Genomic DNA, 15,136 nt, shown 5'->3' with positions numbered 1-15,136 from the left:
ACACACACACACACACACATACACATAAGGCCACCCTGATGTACTACTTGAGCTAAAATCATAAGTCATTCAGCAAGGTAGCTGTACCATGAAGTGTAGACACCAGCATCCATAACATGCATGTATTATTTATGAGTGCCTGTATGGTTTGCACATAGCGATGTATGCAAATGTACACATTAAGGAGAGGCGGCTCTTCATTTCTGCCTGTTAGAAGAAGTGTGTGCTTCTTACCTTCTTATCACACTGCAATTGAAATAGCAAGACTGGGGGGCGGAGATCCATCTTGTCTTTTTATGGCATGTCTGTGTGTGTGTGTGTGTGTGTGTGTGTGTGTGTGTGTGTGTGTGTGTGTGTGTGTGTGTGTGTGTGTGTGTGTGTGTGTGTGCGTGTGCGTGTGAATCTTGTGCTTACATGAATGTGCTGGTGCACTTAACTGTGCTTGAAATTGCAATCAGCAGTTTAAGTGGCCTGCAATTTCAAAAAGAGAAACTGAAGTGAGGAAAGAAGGTAGAAAAAGATGTAAGCCTATGAAGTTAAGATGTGAGTTATCCTTGATAGGAATCATCTTGATTATTCCTGATAAAGGTAAGGGGACTAGCATCATAATTACCTTCCTTGCTATTTCATGTAAGAATCAGTGAGTGCTTTTAAAAACGTTGTCCCCATGTTTGTGCGTGTTGATGTAGCATGTAGCAAAGTGGCCATTCTCTTCTTAAGGACCCTTTCAGTGCAAAAATAATGTTTTTACTGCCTCAGAAGTTCTACTTTTGCATCTGTATTCCCCCATTAGACTACATCCCTGCTAATCTGTATGTGTACTTCTGAGTCTTATATTTTTGAGCATTTTTATGCAGCCATACAATAATAATTAATTTTCCTTACTTAGCAGGCATCTAGCACATGAAAGTTTAATGTCAAGTCAAGACAAGTCAAGTTTATTTGTATAGCCTGACATCACATTCAATGTCTCAATTAGCCTTACAAATCCAAAACAACCACACAGCTCCTGACTTAGCCAAAACTTTCTAAGAAGACAAGGGAGAAATAAAAAGTAAATTCAAAGAGATTCAAACAGAGATAACCTGTCTTCAGATGGCTGAAGATGGCAAGGCTAGTTGCTGAAAGGCAATCACAGAAAATGAGAATGAATGACTAGACATATGTAGATTGTGCTGTGGTTGAGCTTTGTAAATGTGTACATGTTTGGGGGCCGTCATACTTACGCTGTAAGAAATGTACACTGGCAGATAATGGAGCATAAGCAAGAGCAGTCTCAGATTATCTGCATCCTTAGAGAAGAGAGGTAACAATATAAGCCATAACACCCATATGAAATTGAAAGCCTTCTTTCAATCTTGCCGTTTCACTTCATGCTCCCAAGGCAGCCATTCTGACCTCACAGTGATTGTGTGCTTTATAATAGCAGCTGTGGTGATATGTTTTTGCATTCTAGTGTGTGCGTGTGTCTCAGGGACAGTGGGTGACAGACTTGCTCCCCGTGTGTGGCCGATTGCAGTGTGAGCTCCAAGGACAAGCAGTGGAGGGTAGAGCGGGTGATTTGTCTCTTAGGATTGAACTCATCTCCCTGATCACCCGCAGGCCTCTCCTCCCTCTTCTTTCTCTGTATGCTGTCTTACTTTGAAGGTGAAGAGCATTTCTCTCAGTGTTTGCTTGCATCCATTATAGCTGATGCGGTTGATCGTGTTTGGTGAATTTACTGAAGTTTATGTCTTGTGTGCATACCCGAGGACACGTCTACACATAGAGCATTCAAATAGAGATATGCAAAAAAAGTGGCAAAACTTAATCCTTGAGTTGTCTCTAAGAAGAGTAGTAGATGCAGCCAATGGGGCTGAGTACGTAATGCAAATACAGTGCCACTTCCTGTATATCTTCTCTTTGTTCTTATTATTAAACATAAACACAGAATCCTGTATTTAAGACATGACTACCCTTAAGTTATCTACAGAAACTGCAGCAAACATCAGCTTATTTAGTTTATCTCTCTGAAATGTAGGTGTCTTATCTGTCTGTTCTATTGGTGGCGTGTTTAGATGTGTTTGTTTTTCATTGGCCAGGGGGTAGTCTTGATAAACTGTTCTGAAAGAATACTTTGTTCACACCTCTGAAATAGCTCAATGCGAGCAATCACAAAAAGGTAAAGAAAATACTCTTAAAAACTAAAAAAATAACAGTTTTGCCATAAATCAAGCTAAAAATAAGAATGAATATTTTGCCGTTTGGATAGAAAAGCATGGACTTGTGATGGAGCTCCATCATTTAATTTCATGTACTTAGTTTTGTTACCAAATCGCACAAACGTCCCCGCCGGTAATGCTTTATAACCATTATTTGTGTGCCAGTGGCCAAGGAATCCAAAACAAGTGTATAGCACTGTCATCAGTCCTGAGCCATACAGGGAATAGTCCCTTTGAAGTCAGTAAAGGCTGATATACCGCCCATCACAGCCACAATGACAGAGTCCTCAAAATAACTAGACCCAAATCTCTGTGGTGTGCAGAACAGAATATGGATGCTGGCTACGGTTTACACTATTTTTGTTTTATGGAGGCAGTCCATCCCCTTATTTTAATGTGATACTTTTTCCAACCATATTTACTCCAAATTGTATTGATATAAGTAAATGACACAAATGTTGCATGTGTCTTTATCACAGTTCCTATTAGTTACTATTTTTGTGTCACTTTAAGTAAAGTAGAGCCCAACTTAGAAGTATATATGACTTCTTATTGTGAGTCCGTCATTACTTCATGATTTATGAGCTCATTATTTAATAGTTCAGTAGTTCATTGGTTCATGACTAATGAACCAGAGACAGACTCCTCAAAAAAAGAGTGAAATTCACAGCACATTTACTTTAATACCCACATCCAAATAGTTATCTTTATTCGCTCTGCAGTCCTATATTGGAGACAGGAACTTCAAGAATTGTGTGTACCACCCATATATTATCTCTTGAAACATCATTCAGAAAATAACTCCCCAACATGTCTGTATTGAGCAATCACAGTCACCCCATGAGACATCAGAGTAAGATAAAACCTTCACTGACTTACTGTGAAGTTAAAGATGTTTCATCATTTATCTTAACCGCTTGATGGGAAATCCTTGTCACAGCCCTATTTGTTCATTTATTCTCACTCACTGTTAACCTCTCTATTTCCCAATGTCATTTAGATGATAAACACTAAACAAAATAAAATCCTATATGCAACACTGATAAACCATGTTCACACAAAACACAATGCCACTGTGCTTTGTATTCAACATCCTGCTCCTCCTTTGTCAGTCCTTTTTTCCCCATCATTCTGTCAGTCTCAGTCCCCTCATTTAGCAGTCTGCAAGTTCTGTTAAATGATTAGTAAACCCACAAGTGAATGTATGCAAAGCCTCTTCCACTCCATCGGCTTAGTGAGCAGCAGGCTTAAACACACCTTGCTAAAGTCCCTGTCACACACACACACACACACACACACATACACACACAAATGTAAAGGTATTCTGCAAAGTGAGCAAATATATTCCCAGAACAACACATTCACGTCAACTAAATATTCTTAGATAGTACCTGGATTCTTGAATTGATTCTTGAATCTATGTCCACACACACGTACTCATGCAAACATATGAGTGGACTACACTCATTCAAAATGTACGCACGTACACATTCAGTCACGCCCAGGATAAGCCTGAGCCCTTCCTGTCTTCTAAGACGTGGCTCATCAGATAGGATTCTGCGTTTTGTAGTCCAACCAATAAAAAGTCCAAATATTCTATTAAGTGTAAATCCTCTCCGCTGGTGGAGCTTGTGGAGTCAGATTAGGACTAGACAAACAGCGGCAAGCAGTCATGCCCACACCGGGACCACTGCCAACAAGAAGCCCCACAGATATGTGTGTGCCACTATGAGTGCGTGTGAGCATGTTTGTGTGCACAGGCAGCAAAGAACCCCAATGTGAGCATTAGCGGGCAGGGGGATGAACAAACTAAAGCTCTGATACGTGCTGCTCGATATAATGGGAAGACAGAGTGTAGGGGATCTGAGTGGGTTGCAGCTGCAATGCACAACCTTTGGTCAGTGTGCCACTGTGCATGTGTTCATGTGTGAATGTGTTTTTCTGTCTCTTTGCCTGCTTGCAAGTAAATGGGAGTATACCGTTGTACATATTGGTGCACACACACACCTGTGAACTGTGCAACAACATCAACTCCATGTACCACTTATTATAAATCAAGTCCCATTTACTTGACTGTGTAACTGACTTGTTAATTTGTTTAGTCGCATCACTATGGAGTCAGTGTTTATTTAGTAATGGCCGCTCTGTAGCTCCTCTGTGCACTGCAAGCACGGACAGCTGCAATGTTTTAGGCAGAACAGACATAGATTTCTATTGCTGACCCTAAGGCTGCTCATTAGAATTCAACACACCTCTCCTATATCCCCCCCACCCACCCCCACCCATCTCTTTCTCACTCTCCCCTTCTCACTTTTTTTTCTCTTGCTGCCTTCTTTTTATCCCTCTCTTACTGCCTTACACATTGGAAGAGAATGCTTAAAGCAAAGGGGTGAACTATTGGTCAGCAATCATAACAATGCATGTGTGAGCTGCATACACTAAAATTCATACTTGCTGACAACTGACAAAACAGATAGTACGACTGCTATTCAATTGCATGCATGAACACACACAGTTAAACCGGCGATACTTTTTATATCAACTTTGACTCACATATGTAAGGGGTCACTTTTCATAGATACTTATAATAGAGAAAATTATCACCCAACTGTGCAGTGCCAAAGAACTTCTTAGCCTCTTTAAACTCTTATTTTTGTGTTAACGCCCACACAGTTACTGTGTGGCTGCATCTGAACTACTCTCATTAGCCCCCTGTAGACAACCGTTTCCATATTTAAAAAAAAAATAGCTCATAGAAGCTCATTGTATGCTACCTGCCAGCACCAAACAGCAGTCAGATAAAAGTGCGTAGCAGTGTGAAGAAAGCTGAGTTATTAACAACTAAAAAGCCAGGTATTTTTCTCAAGAGATGTATCAGAGAAAAATGAAGGTAAAAAGAGAGTGAATATTGAATGCACATTTTGTCAGATGGACTAAAGTACATAATGTTCAGATATGGTATACAAACACCCACATTCACCTACATGTGTGAATGCTTGCTTCCACACTAAAGCTGTAGCTCAGATTCAAGGAAATGTTTCATTCATTTTTTTTTCTTTTTATTTGGAGTGGGAGCAAACTGTGTGTACTGAGGATCTTGTAAAGCCATTTCTTGGAAGATGCACTGAGCCTGTCATAAACTATTGAGTTCAGTGATACCTTTGAGATGTACAGATGCCTGTTCAGATCTGTCTCTGTCAGTGTGCAGTTATGTGTGTAGGTGGTTGCAGTTTATCAGTACTGGTAGTTTGGCTTAGAAAATGCACTGCCAGGTTCTGAAATTTTTCAGTTATTTAAATTCACACCCCAAATATCTGTGTCTCTGTGTATGTGTGTGTGTGTATGTGGATATGGATTTCTGCATGCATGCGTGTGTGTGTGTTTGTGCGCATGTGCTTGCATGCTTGACTGCACATGTGACTTGAACAAACGCCAACACTGGTGGTCCTGTCTGTTTGTCCCATGCAGACGTTCTGTGAGTGTGTGCCCAGCTCCTCCCAGCTCAAACACCGCTGGTCAGACTCAGAAACTGCCAGGGAGACCCCGGCCAAGGTAAGGCCCTGTCACCACAATGTATACATGCACAGGCAGATAAATACATGTGCACATGCATAAACACATTGATTTCATGGGTCATCGATGATAATATTTATAGGGGCTTCATTATGATGAATGTGTCATAGTTTTAAAACAGAAAATAATTTGAACCCTTATTTAGAGAAAAAGGTATTACTTTTTAAATCTTTTTTTCTTACTGACAATGCTGTTCATAACATAATCACATTTGTAAAACACCATTTCTCCAGAGTTAGAACAAAATATAAATGGACAGTTGGATGGATGAAAATGAATCAAAATGATAAAAAAAAAAAAGGTAGTAAACAACATACAAAATCCCTTTATCGCTTCATCCATATACTATATGTCCTTTTGTATATATTCCACCAGCTCCCTTTCAGTAAAAAAATGGGGGCACAGTCTGAATAGTGACTTGCTCACCTGCAGAGGGGATTAGGTATCATTGACGACGATTTTCATCACAATCCGCTTTCTCGCTGCTTTGGTAATGGCAGTGTGAAGGATTATTGCATTACATTTCGCCACCGAGCAGCAGTGATGGCACAACCTCAGCTCAAGTACCCAAACACACAAGAATTAGACGGGATTAGGCCCTGCAGATTCTCTGAATTGAGCAGCGTGATCACCACTGCATCAGGAAGAGGAGGAGAAGCCATGTACTGAATAGAGCTTCGGGTGTCACGTGTCTTGCTTTGTTTACACCGCCATGTTGGCAGGAAAAACGTGAGGAAAACTGAATGGCACCAGCGTCGATTTCAAGTCATCTGAGTTCACTGTGCACTTTAATTCCAAGGACACTAAATGCTGTGCTCCAAAACATGATGGATTGACCATTATAATGCCCCCAGGGTGCTTTTCACGAGTATTGAAACATCTGGAACGGATAGTGTTCAGGCATCTACAATTACCTGATCAACTTCCTCTCATCCTATGCTGAAGAGTCTTTAAAAGCCTACAAATGCATGGAAGTGTACAAATGGATGAAATCTGGATTTGTGATGAATAATCAGCTTTGGAGTCTTCCGGCTAAAAACTGCTTTGTCGTCACTCAAAGGGTAAGTGTCAATTCATCTTAGTTAATGTTAGCATAAGCAGAGGCAGTGTAATGTAATCAGTGTCTGTATCTAGTATTTTCAATTTATTAACTACATTCTTGCTGTGTGGATGAATTTCAAAAGGTACTACCTCATACATGATGTTATACTTTTATGATAGATAGCAGTTTTCATGCAAGTGCCATGAAATTTTTAATTCAAAGGAATTAGTCAGTTGAAGCCATGGGTGGTCATCAGGAATGATGCGGCTTTGTTAGGATCCCACTGCAATTGCACAGCTGGACTTGATGAGAGCTGCTCCCATGTGTCGGCTGTGTTAATCAGGGTATGGCATTACCATGGAAGAGGTAGCGGTAACATCAAAAAAGCGCAAGTGGGTCACACCAAGTGAGGAGTCTCTGAAAAGAGTGGAAAATCAGCAAGGCAAGGACATAACGATGCAAAAAAGAGAGATTTTCCAAAGGCCACACTGCCATTCCAACAGCCTTTCCTATCTCAACCCCCTGCTGAGAAAGCCCAACTCTACAACAGGCTCTCCAAAAGCTGTACACTAGAGAGACAGATCATAAAGCCAGTGGTCCCCTCTGTTGTCAGAGAGTATACAGCATCCCATGTGCCAAAAGCTGCCATGATGGAAATACTAGAACCCTTCATAAATCTTCATGACAAGCAGGCAAGAGATGTCAATCTGTCACAACGCTTGAGCAGAAGCACTTTTGAACACACAACTGTGACCAAAAAAAAAAGGGAAATCATTATTTATGATTGTTAAAATAAAGCCAAGAGCTGATAATAGTCAAATCTAAAACTGAAACATACAGCGTATTGTATGCTGTCAGTGTTAAAATCAGAGGTGCATTTGCTGACTTAAAAAATGTAATTGTGTAACAGTTTGAATCATCATTGTATTTTCAGAGTGATATTGTAGAAGAGGATTGTCCAAAATGTGGTTTGATCAAAAAAGCATTAGGATAAAAGCATCTACCCCCAGAGCAGCCACAAAGACAGACATCAAAAAGCCTTCAGTGTTGATGTTAATAAAATTATGCTACTCGAAGTCTCGTAGCTTCACCACTGAGGCTACCAGGTATTTATGAACATAGAAGTTTTAGAAGTTGGGCTTGTGAGCTAGTCTCAAATTCAGACAATGAATTCCACTCAGCTTCCACACTGTTTTATATGAATGTTTATCACATAAAAGCCTGTTGTCTTTGAGATGAATGTTTACTGTTGCTGTTAGGCATTAGTAATGTCTAAAAGATATTTAAACTCATTTTGTTGTGTTTTCCAGATGGGATTATAAACACGAGGAGTTGGCAAGAAAATACTATGAAATGCAGCATCGCCTCTTACGCTTGGATGTCCTGGTAGAAACTGCTGGATTTAGGATTTCACCTTTACACCCATTTATCTGAGCCTTGCTTGATGGATATGTTTCTTGCACTCGTTGTGGTTCAGGTGTCAGAAATAAAGTACCAATTTTGTGCAAAGGACCTCCCTGTAAATGAGGCAGGAAACTGTGTTGTAGACTTTTGCCTTGAAAAAGATAAGCAAGGAACCATCAGAGTGAAGCAGAGCCATGCATACTATAACCAATTGCAGTTATTTGTTACTGACAAACCATATTGTGTTTTAATCCTTTGGACTGAAAGGGAAAGTACTTCACCTTTTGTGGAAAGTGTGACACTAGATGTGGCATTTTTTGACACTGAATTGGAATGTGCTAGAGCCTTTTTAAAAAAAAGTATCATCCCTGAGCTGCTTGCCAAGTATTTTTCAGTTCATGGTCAAGTCTGGTGCTACTGTTATGAGCCAGAAGTAGGGAACATGATGGTCTATGCATCAGGTTTTTGTTCAGTTAAAAAGTTTCACCAAACTTGCCTTCGCACGAGAAGAATCCCTAAACAGTGGATATGTCCCATCTGCAGGAAAGTAATCAAGAACTTCGAAACTAATCAGTGGTGAGAAGATTTGAAAATGAGTTAACGTCCTGTTTTTTTTTAGCCTTCTCATAGCAAATTGGTATTTTTAGGGCCAATTAAACACATCAGTTTCTCTTCAAAATTGATTTATCACAAGCAATAACAATAACTGAGAAAAAAAATTACTAACCAAATTCAGGTCAAAGACAAATATGCAGATGTCCAGTGACCACATATCTATTATTATTCTTTGCACAAGTTAATGTCTGTAGGTATTGTATGGTGGCTACATCTGTTGTGAGTTACAGGACCACATCTCTACTGAGTTACATTACTTTACACCTGTTGATGGTCAGATGATCCAACATCTCTTTCAGTATCACTGAGAGGGTATCAGATTCATTTGTAAGAGCATATACTTTCACAGTTTTGTGAAAGGTATGTCACATCATTTTCTCTCTCAATGTCAGTGAAATCTATCAGGAGAGTGCTTTGCCAAACAAAGTGTTTTGACTATTTCAATGTATATCCTAAGAGATACTAAGTATCTTGTGTTCTCCAAGTCAACAGGATCTAATTGTTTCTTTCCACAAGTGAATGCTTGAATCTTTAATTAAGCTTGGTAAGAAAAGATAAACTGTCTGACACTGAAACCTCTGCCTGCCAAAATGACTGTAGGTCCTCTGGGAGCAAATGAGATAAGAATTACTTTGTGCTGTGATGAAGTTCCTTCTTGTGCAGCTTCCTTATCCTTTGAAAATGATACAAATTGAACTTTGTGGGCAAATGCCAATTAAATATTACATTGTATGGTGTGGCCTGTATGTTGAATAACATTGAGCTCTGGCTAAGTTACTTGGTTTCTCAATAAATATTTCGAAAACAGTCAATAATGCAAACTGTCTTTTCAAAGTTACAGTGGTGGTTCCGAAACTCACGAGGAAGACATTTTTTAATGATTCCCTGTCAGCTCATATAAATAGACTTGGCACTAGTCTACAATACATTACACTAATACAGAGTTGGAAAAGCTTTGAAACAGTGGTCGAATCAATGCCAAAATAATAAGGCAAAAATCAAAAGACAAATTAATTCTAAGCTTAATTAAAGCCAGCATATATTGCTGAAATAATATTAGGACAGACTCAGGTTTGATATATGGAGCTACAAAATGGAAAAACTGCCATCAGTAGCGAATATATTAGTAAATAAGTGAGAATATTAACTTGTTTTATCATTGCTTTGTAGACTTATCTCATTCAGTCCAGTTCTATTCCTTTTTTTTCTTTTAACACCATATTTTCAGTCCTCAGAGACTGGCATTCCAATTCAAGAGATTTAATGTGTCTTTTACAATTTTCACTGTAACATGATGGAGTTGCTTGTCCGTGTGTGTTAGTTAAGTAACAGCAATGTCTTACCGTCTATATATCAGTTTGTGGTGACATATGAGTGTGTATACTTCTGTATGAGAGATGTAGAGAGAGAGAGAGGGAGAGAGAGAGAGAGAGAGAGAGAGAGAGAGAGAGAGAGAGAGAGAGAGAGAGAGAGAGAGAGAGAGAGACAGCTTGCTCCTGCTGGTTTCCTGTTTATCTAATGAGCAGACAAAGCCTTTCGTCCAAGAACACTGCCAATGCTGCTTCGTTGGAGGATGACATTGTTTCCATAGACAGGAACTCTCTCTCATTGTCTGCCTCTCCTTTTCTACCTATCCATCTGAATTCCCCTGTTGTCTTCTCAAATCCTGCGGTGTGGCATGAGTTGAGATAGAGAATCTGAAAGTCAGCCCCCAATTACTGAGTGGGGTCCTGCTGTGAGATTGAGAGATTCGTTTACAAAAACTGTGTTAGGAGGCTGGCTGTCCCACACTACAACTTTTGAGTTGACATAAGAGATCATTCTCTTGTGACTTGAAGGCAGTAACCAAACCTTCACTCCTCATTGCCATGCTGACTTTTTCTTCTTTCAATTCATTTTCTCTGACTCGTGTCAGTGTGTCAGGCACTAAATGTCAGTCTGACATAGAATTGTTCCCTGAATGTCAGTCTGACATTGAATTGTACCTTTTGTGTACAAAAGCTTGTCATTGGACCTGTACCTTCATACTGTTACTTTACCTTTACTTGCAAGTTCATTTCAGTGCACCTACCATTTGTACCTTCATAAGCACAATTGTGAACTCCAAGAGACTACCTTTAAACAACGGTAAAATCATCAGACGTGAGCTTTTTCACCACCCAGCCACCACAGTGCCAAACTGTCAGACTCCACTTTAGACTTTGTAGCTTAAAAAAGGTCCACACCTTTCATTATACAATTAAACTGCTCCTATATGTGTCTTTTTGAGTGTGTAGATATTTCTCAGTCCTGTGTGTGTTACTGCGTAACACATAATGTGTGATATTATATATCTAGTCCAACTGAACTGTCAGTATTCTAGCAATGAATGTTTAGTGCAGGGCAGATGATGGTTTCCATGATGTGTGCTGGTGACAGAGCTCAGTGAAACTGTCCTAATGTTACATTGCTGCAATTCTGCAGTGTAAGGCCATTATATGCATTATAGCACTAACACCCTGCCACACACACACACTCACAGAATCACTCAGCTACACCTGCACTTACATACAGAAGGGAAAACTAAAATCATTGTTTGACATGCAAGGAGAGATTTCAGAGCGCAGTCAGGATTTACATGTTGAGTTACAACAGGGAGACAAAAAAAATTATGCACGGCAGTACTCCCCTGGAGCTCTTTTTTGTGATGATGTATTTGAGTGAAAAAACAGGAGGACGTGGGAAGGGAAAGTTTTACATGTGCAATATGTGCATGTGCTTGCCTGTCGTTGCAAATACCTGGTTGAAAGTATTGTGTGCACGTGTATGTATTTACATTAGAAATTTAAATGGCATGAGTGTATCTAGTGCCTAAGTGTGCATTATATGTTTGTGCGTATATACAGTGCCTATAAAAAGTATTCATCCCCTTGGATGTTTTCCCCTTTTATTGCTTTTATAAATTGAATCATGGTCAATATAATTTGGCTTTTTTTTTAAACACAAAAAACAATTCTTTAATGTCAAAGTGAAAACAGATTTATACAAAGTAATGTAAATTAATTAAAAATAAGTGATAAATATTCACCCCCTTTAAAGTGACTGACCTAATTCAGTAGAGATCCAGCCAGTTGGTGCTTGTAGTTTCACAAATAGTGAAATGGAGATCACCTGAGTGTTAATGTGTGAGGGAATGGATACAAAACAAATTCTAAGTCACAGAACATCCCCTGGAGTTCAGTTAAACCCATCAATAAGAAATGGAACGAATATGCCACATGTGTAAATCTGCCTAGAGCAGGCCATCCTCACAAACTGAGTGACCAGGCAATAAGGAGACGAGTGAGGGAGGCCACCAAGACACCTGTGACTACTCTGAAAGAGTTAAAAGCTTCAGCAGCTGAGGTGGGAGAGACTCTGCAGCTGCTTCATGTGAGAGTGGCAAAGAGAAAGCCGCTGTTGAAGAAAACACATATTAAATCCTGACCAAAGTTTGCCCAAAGTCATGTTGGAGACTCCAAGGTAAACTGGAAGAAGGTTCTTTGGTCTGATGAGACCATAATTGAGCTTTTTTGCCTTAAGACTAGACACTATGTTTGGCGGACACCAAACACTGCACATCACCACAAACACATCACCCCCACTGTGAGCATGGTGGTGGCAGCATCTTGCTGTGGGGATGCTTCATGGCCGCAGGCCCTGGAAGGCTTTTGAAGGTAGGAGGGGCAAATGAATGCAGCAAAATATAGGGAAATCCTGGAGGACAATCTGATTCAGTCTGCAAGAGAACTATGACTTGGGAGAAGATTTATTTTCCAGCAAGACAATGACCCAAAGAATACAGCGAAAGCTACAGAGAAATGGTTTAAAGATAACAGGGTGAATGTTCTGGAGTGGCAGAGACAAAGCTCAGACCAATCCAATAGAGAATTTGTGGCTGGACTTGAAAAAGGCTGTTCACGCCTGATAGAGCTTTAGCAGTTTTGAAAAGAAAAATGGAGTAAAATTGCAGTGTCCAGTTGTGCAAGCCTGATTGAGACCTATCCACACAGACTCCTGGCCAAAGGTACATCTACTAAATACTGACCTGCAGGGGTAAATATTTATGCAGTCACTCATTATTATTATTATTAGATTACATTATATATTTTTAATTAACTGACATTACCTTGTAGAAATCTGATTTCACTTTGACATTGAAGAGGTTTTTTTTTGTATTTTTTTTTTTTTTAAAGCCAAGTTATATTGACAATGATTCAATTTATAAAAGCAATAAAAGGGGAACACTTCCAAGGGTTTGAATACTTTTAATTAGCACTGTATATGTATATATATATATTGTCTGTGTGTGTGTGTGTGTGTGTGTGTGTGTGTGTGTGTGTGTGTGTGTGTGTGTGTGTGTGTGTGTGTGTGTGTGTGTGTGTATGTGTGTGTGTGTGTGCAAGAATCTACCAAAAGAAGCAATGCCTGTGAGCTATTTCAGGGAGCACACGTCTGGCTGCCACTCCACTTACATGCCAAACTCTTCTCACTGTAACATTTATCAAACGCACCTTTATAGTCATGGTAGTGTATTTAAACCTTCAGTGCTCTGCTCACACTTGCCTGGTGCCACACTGCTCACATGCTTGCTTCCTGCCATTGCTGCTGCTGATGCTGCCATTCATATAGTGTTTCAAGCCCCACCTTCAATCCAGCATCCACCTGTAGGCTCTAAGTCTATCTTCCCCTAGGGGGGAAGTTAGTATCATCACTCCCCACTCCCTGCTGTGTGAGATCAATGTTTACTTGTGGGGAGTGACAAGTTAAGAGCTTAGACACAAAATACTAATGCTGTATATATACTACATTTAAATAATAATTTACTCTATGTCAGTTGGTTGACTGAAATGCATTTATTTTCATTTCATTTGTATATTTACTCATTGTTTACATGTTGTTGTTTTTTAAAATCACAATCAAATTCAAATTTGTTTGTTAGGATAACACACAGTAAGAGAAAGAATCTGTAATTTAGTTAAAGACTATAGTTACAGTTGCAGTTTATTGTGGTACCATGCTCAGATTTGCCAATTAGAACTTAACACAAAGTACAACTGAGGATTGCAGGAATATCTAGTTTTGCAGGTATATCTGTCATAAACCAAGGCCCCATATGTGTCTGCCATGTGGGTTATGAATGAAGCCAGAGAGGTACAAATTGGGCCTGTGTGGGTAATCATCCTTAGACTTCCAATAGGAGCCTTTTTGGGGCTACCAACCAACACTGTGTGGGCTTATAATTGGGAACCCATGAGAGTCCCACATAGCGTACCCATGAGCATTCATACTTGTTCACTGTAGAGCCCATGTCGGTGCCCATATTCGGCCCCCGTATGGACAAGCTGTCTGGGTAGTTAAAACTTTTTTATGTCTTCTACTCAAAGACTGTGAGTATACACAGTGGATAGGAGTTTTTCCTGCACTACACAATTGATTTTCTTCACATTAAAGCAACCATAAACCTCTGTCGTAAAGCAGACCATTAGCTGTCTATTAGTGTGCTTCACTGTGCTCGTACAGCCAATTTACATATTAATGAGCTTGCACTCACTCACACTTTCACATACAAAAGGATAACAAACACACACTCGCACACACCTGCCCACATATTCTCACAGAGAGAACATCCTCCAGTGTAGAAAAAGTACAAAACAGTAAGAGATCATATTATTATTAATGATGCATAGGTGGGCCATATTGATCTCTCTCCTATCTATACAGCTTGATCATAAAGGGACATCTTACAGTCCTTTTACAGTCCAGTGATGGGAGACTATGTTACTGGCACAGGGTCTGCTTTTTTATGTTCATTCATTTACATACCATAGGCCGCCTATATGCATCTTTTATTCTACTTTCTTTTCCTGACTGCCTTTTTTTCAAATTGTTATTGTTTTTTTCATGTCACAAAAAATGGATAGAAGGAACATCAGCGCTTCACTAAATATTTCCCCGCTAGCTTCTTAAGCCGGCATCCTCCTGCCATTTCAGCATCTCTACTCTAATCACATACAAGGTGTTTGAATCGTGTGTTTTTTCCTTAGTTTTGATTGTCAAGAAGATTGTCATTTGAAAGAATCTACATTATTTTGCAACATAAATCATTAAAAACTGCAATTTGGCAGATGGGGATATGGTTATATCACTGACTACTGAGCATCTGGCAATCAGAATATCCGCAATGATGGATGAAAATCATTTCTTTTTGAATAAGCCAGGTGGTATGCAATAATTTTTGGTGTTCTACCAATTGCAATACTAACACATACTTTTTCTCTCC

General features: G+C 39.6%; 1 protein-coding gene across 2 annotated transcripts in view; it reads left to right on the top strand.

Moving 5' to 3' along the window:
- The window catches only part of fibcd1b (fibrinogen C domain containing 1b), a 111,612-nt gene that overhangs the window by 23,236 nt on the left and 73,240 nt on the right, over window positions 1-15,136 (top strand). The window contains exon 2 of one of the 2 annotated variants that reach the window (XM_062434676.1): window positions 5,670-5,753. The exons of the other annotated variant lie outside the window; for it this stretch is intronic. Coding sequence (XP_062290660.1) covers window positions 5,670-5,753 — 84 coding nt within the window. The remainder of the gene's footprint in view (window positions 1-5,669; window positions 5,754-15,136) is intronic. 2 annotated transcript variants of the gene reach the window in all.

Source organism: Scomber scombrus, chromosome 15, assembly GCF_963691925.1.
Source record: "Scomber scombrus chromosome 15, fScoSco1.1, whole genome shotgun sequence".
Lineage (NCBI taxonomy): Eukaryota > Metazoa > Chordata > Actinopteri > Scombriformes > Scombridae > Scomber > Scomber scombrus.
Note: the sequence above shows the minus strand (reverse complement) of the source record. Positions and strands in the feature narration are given on the sequence as shown.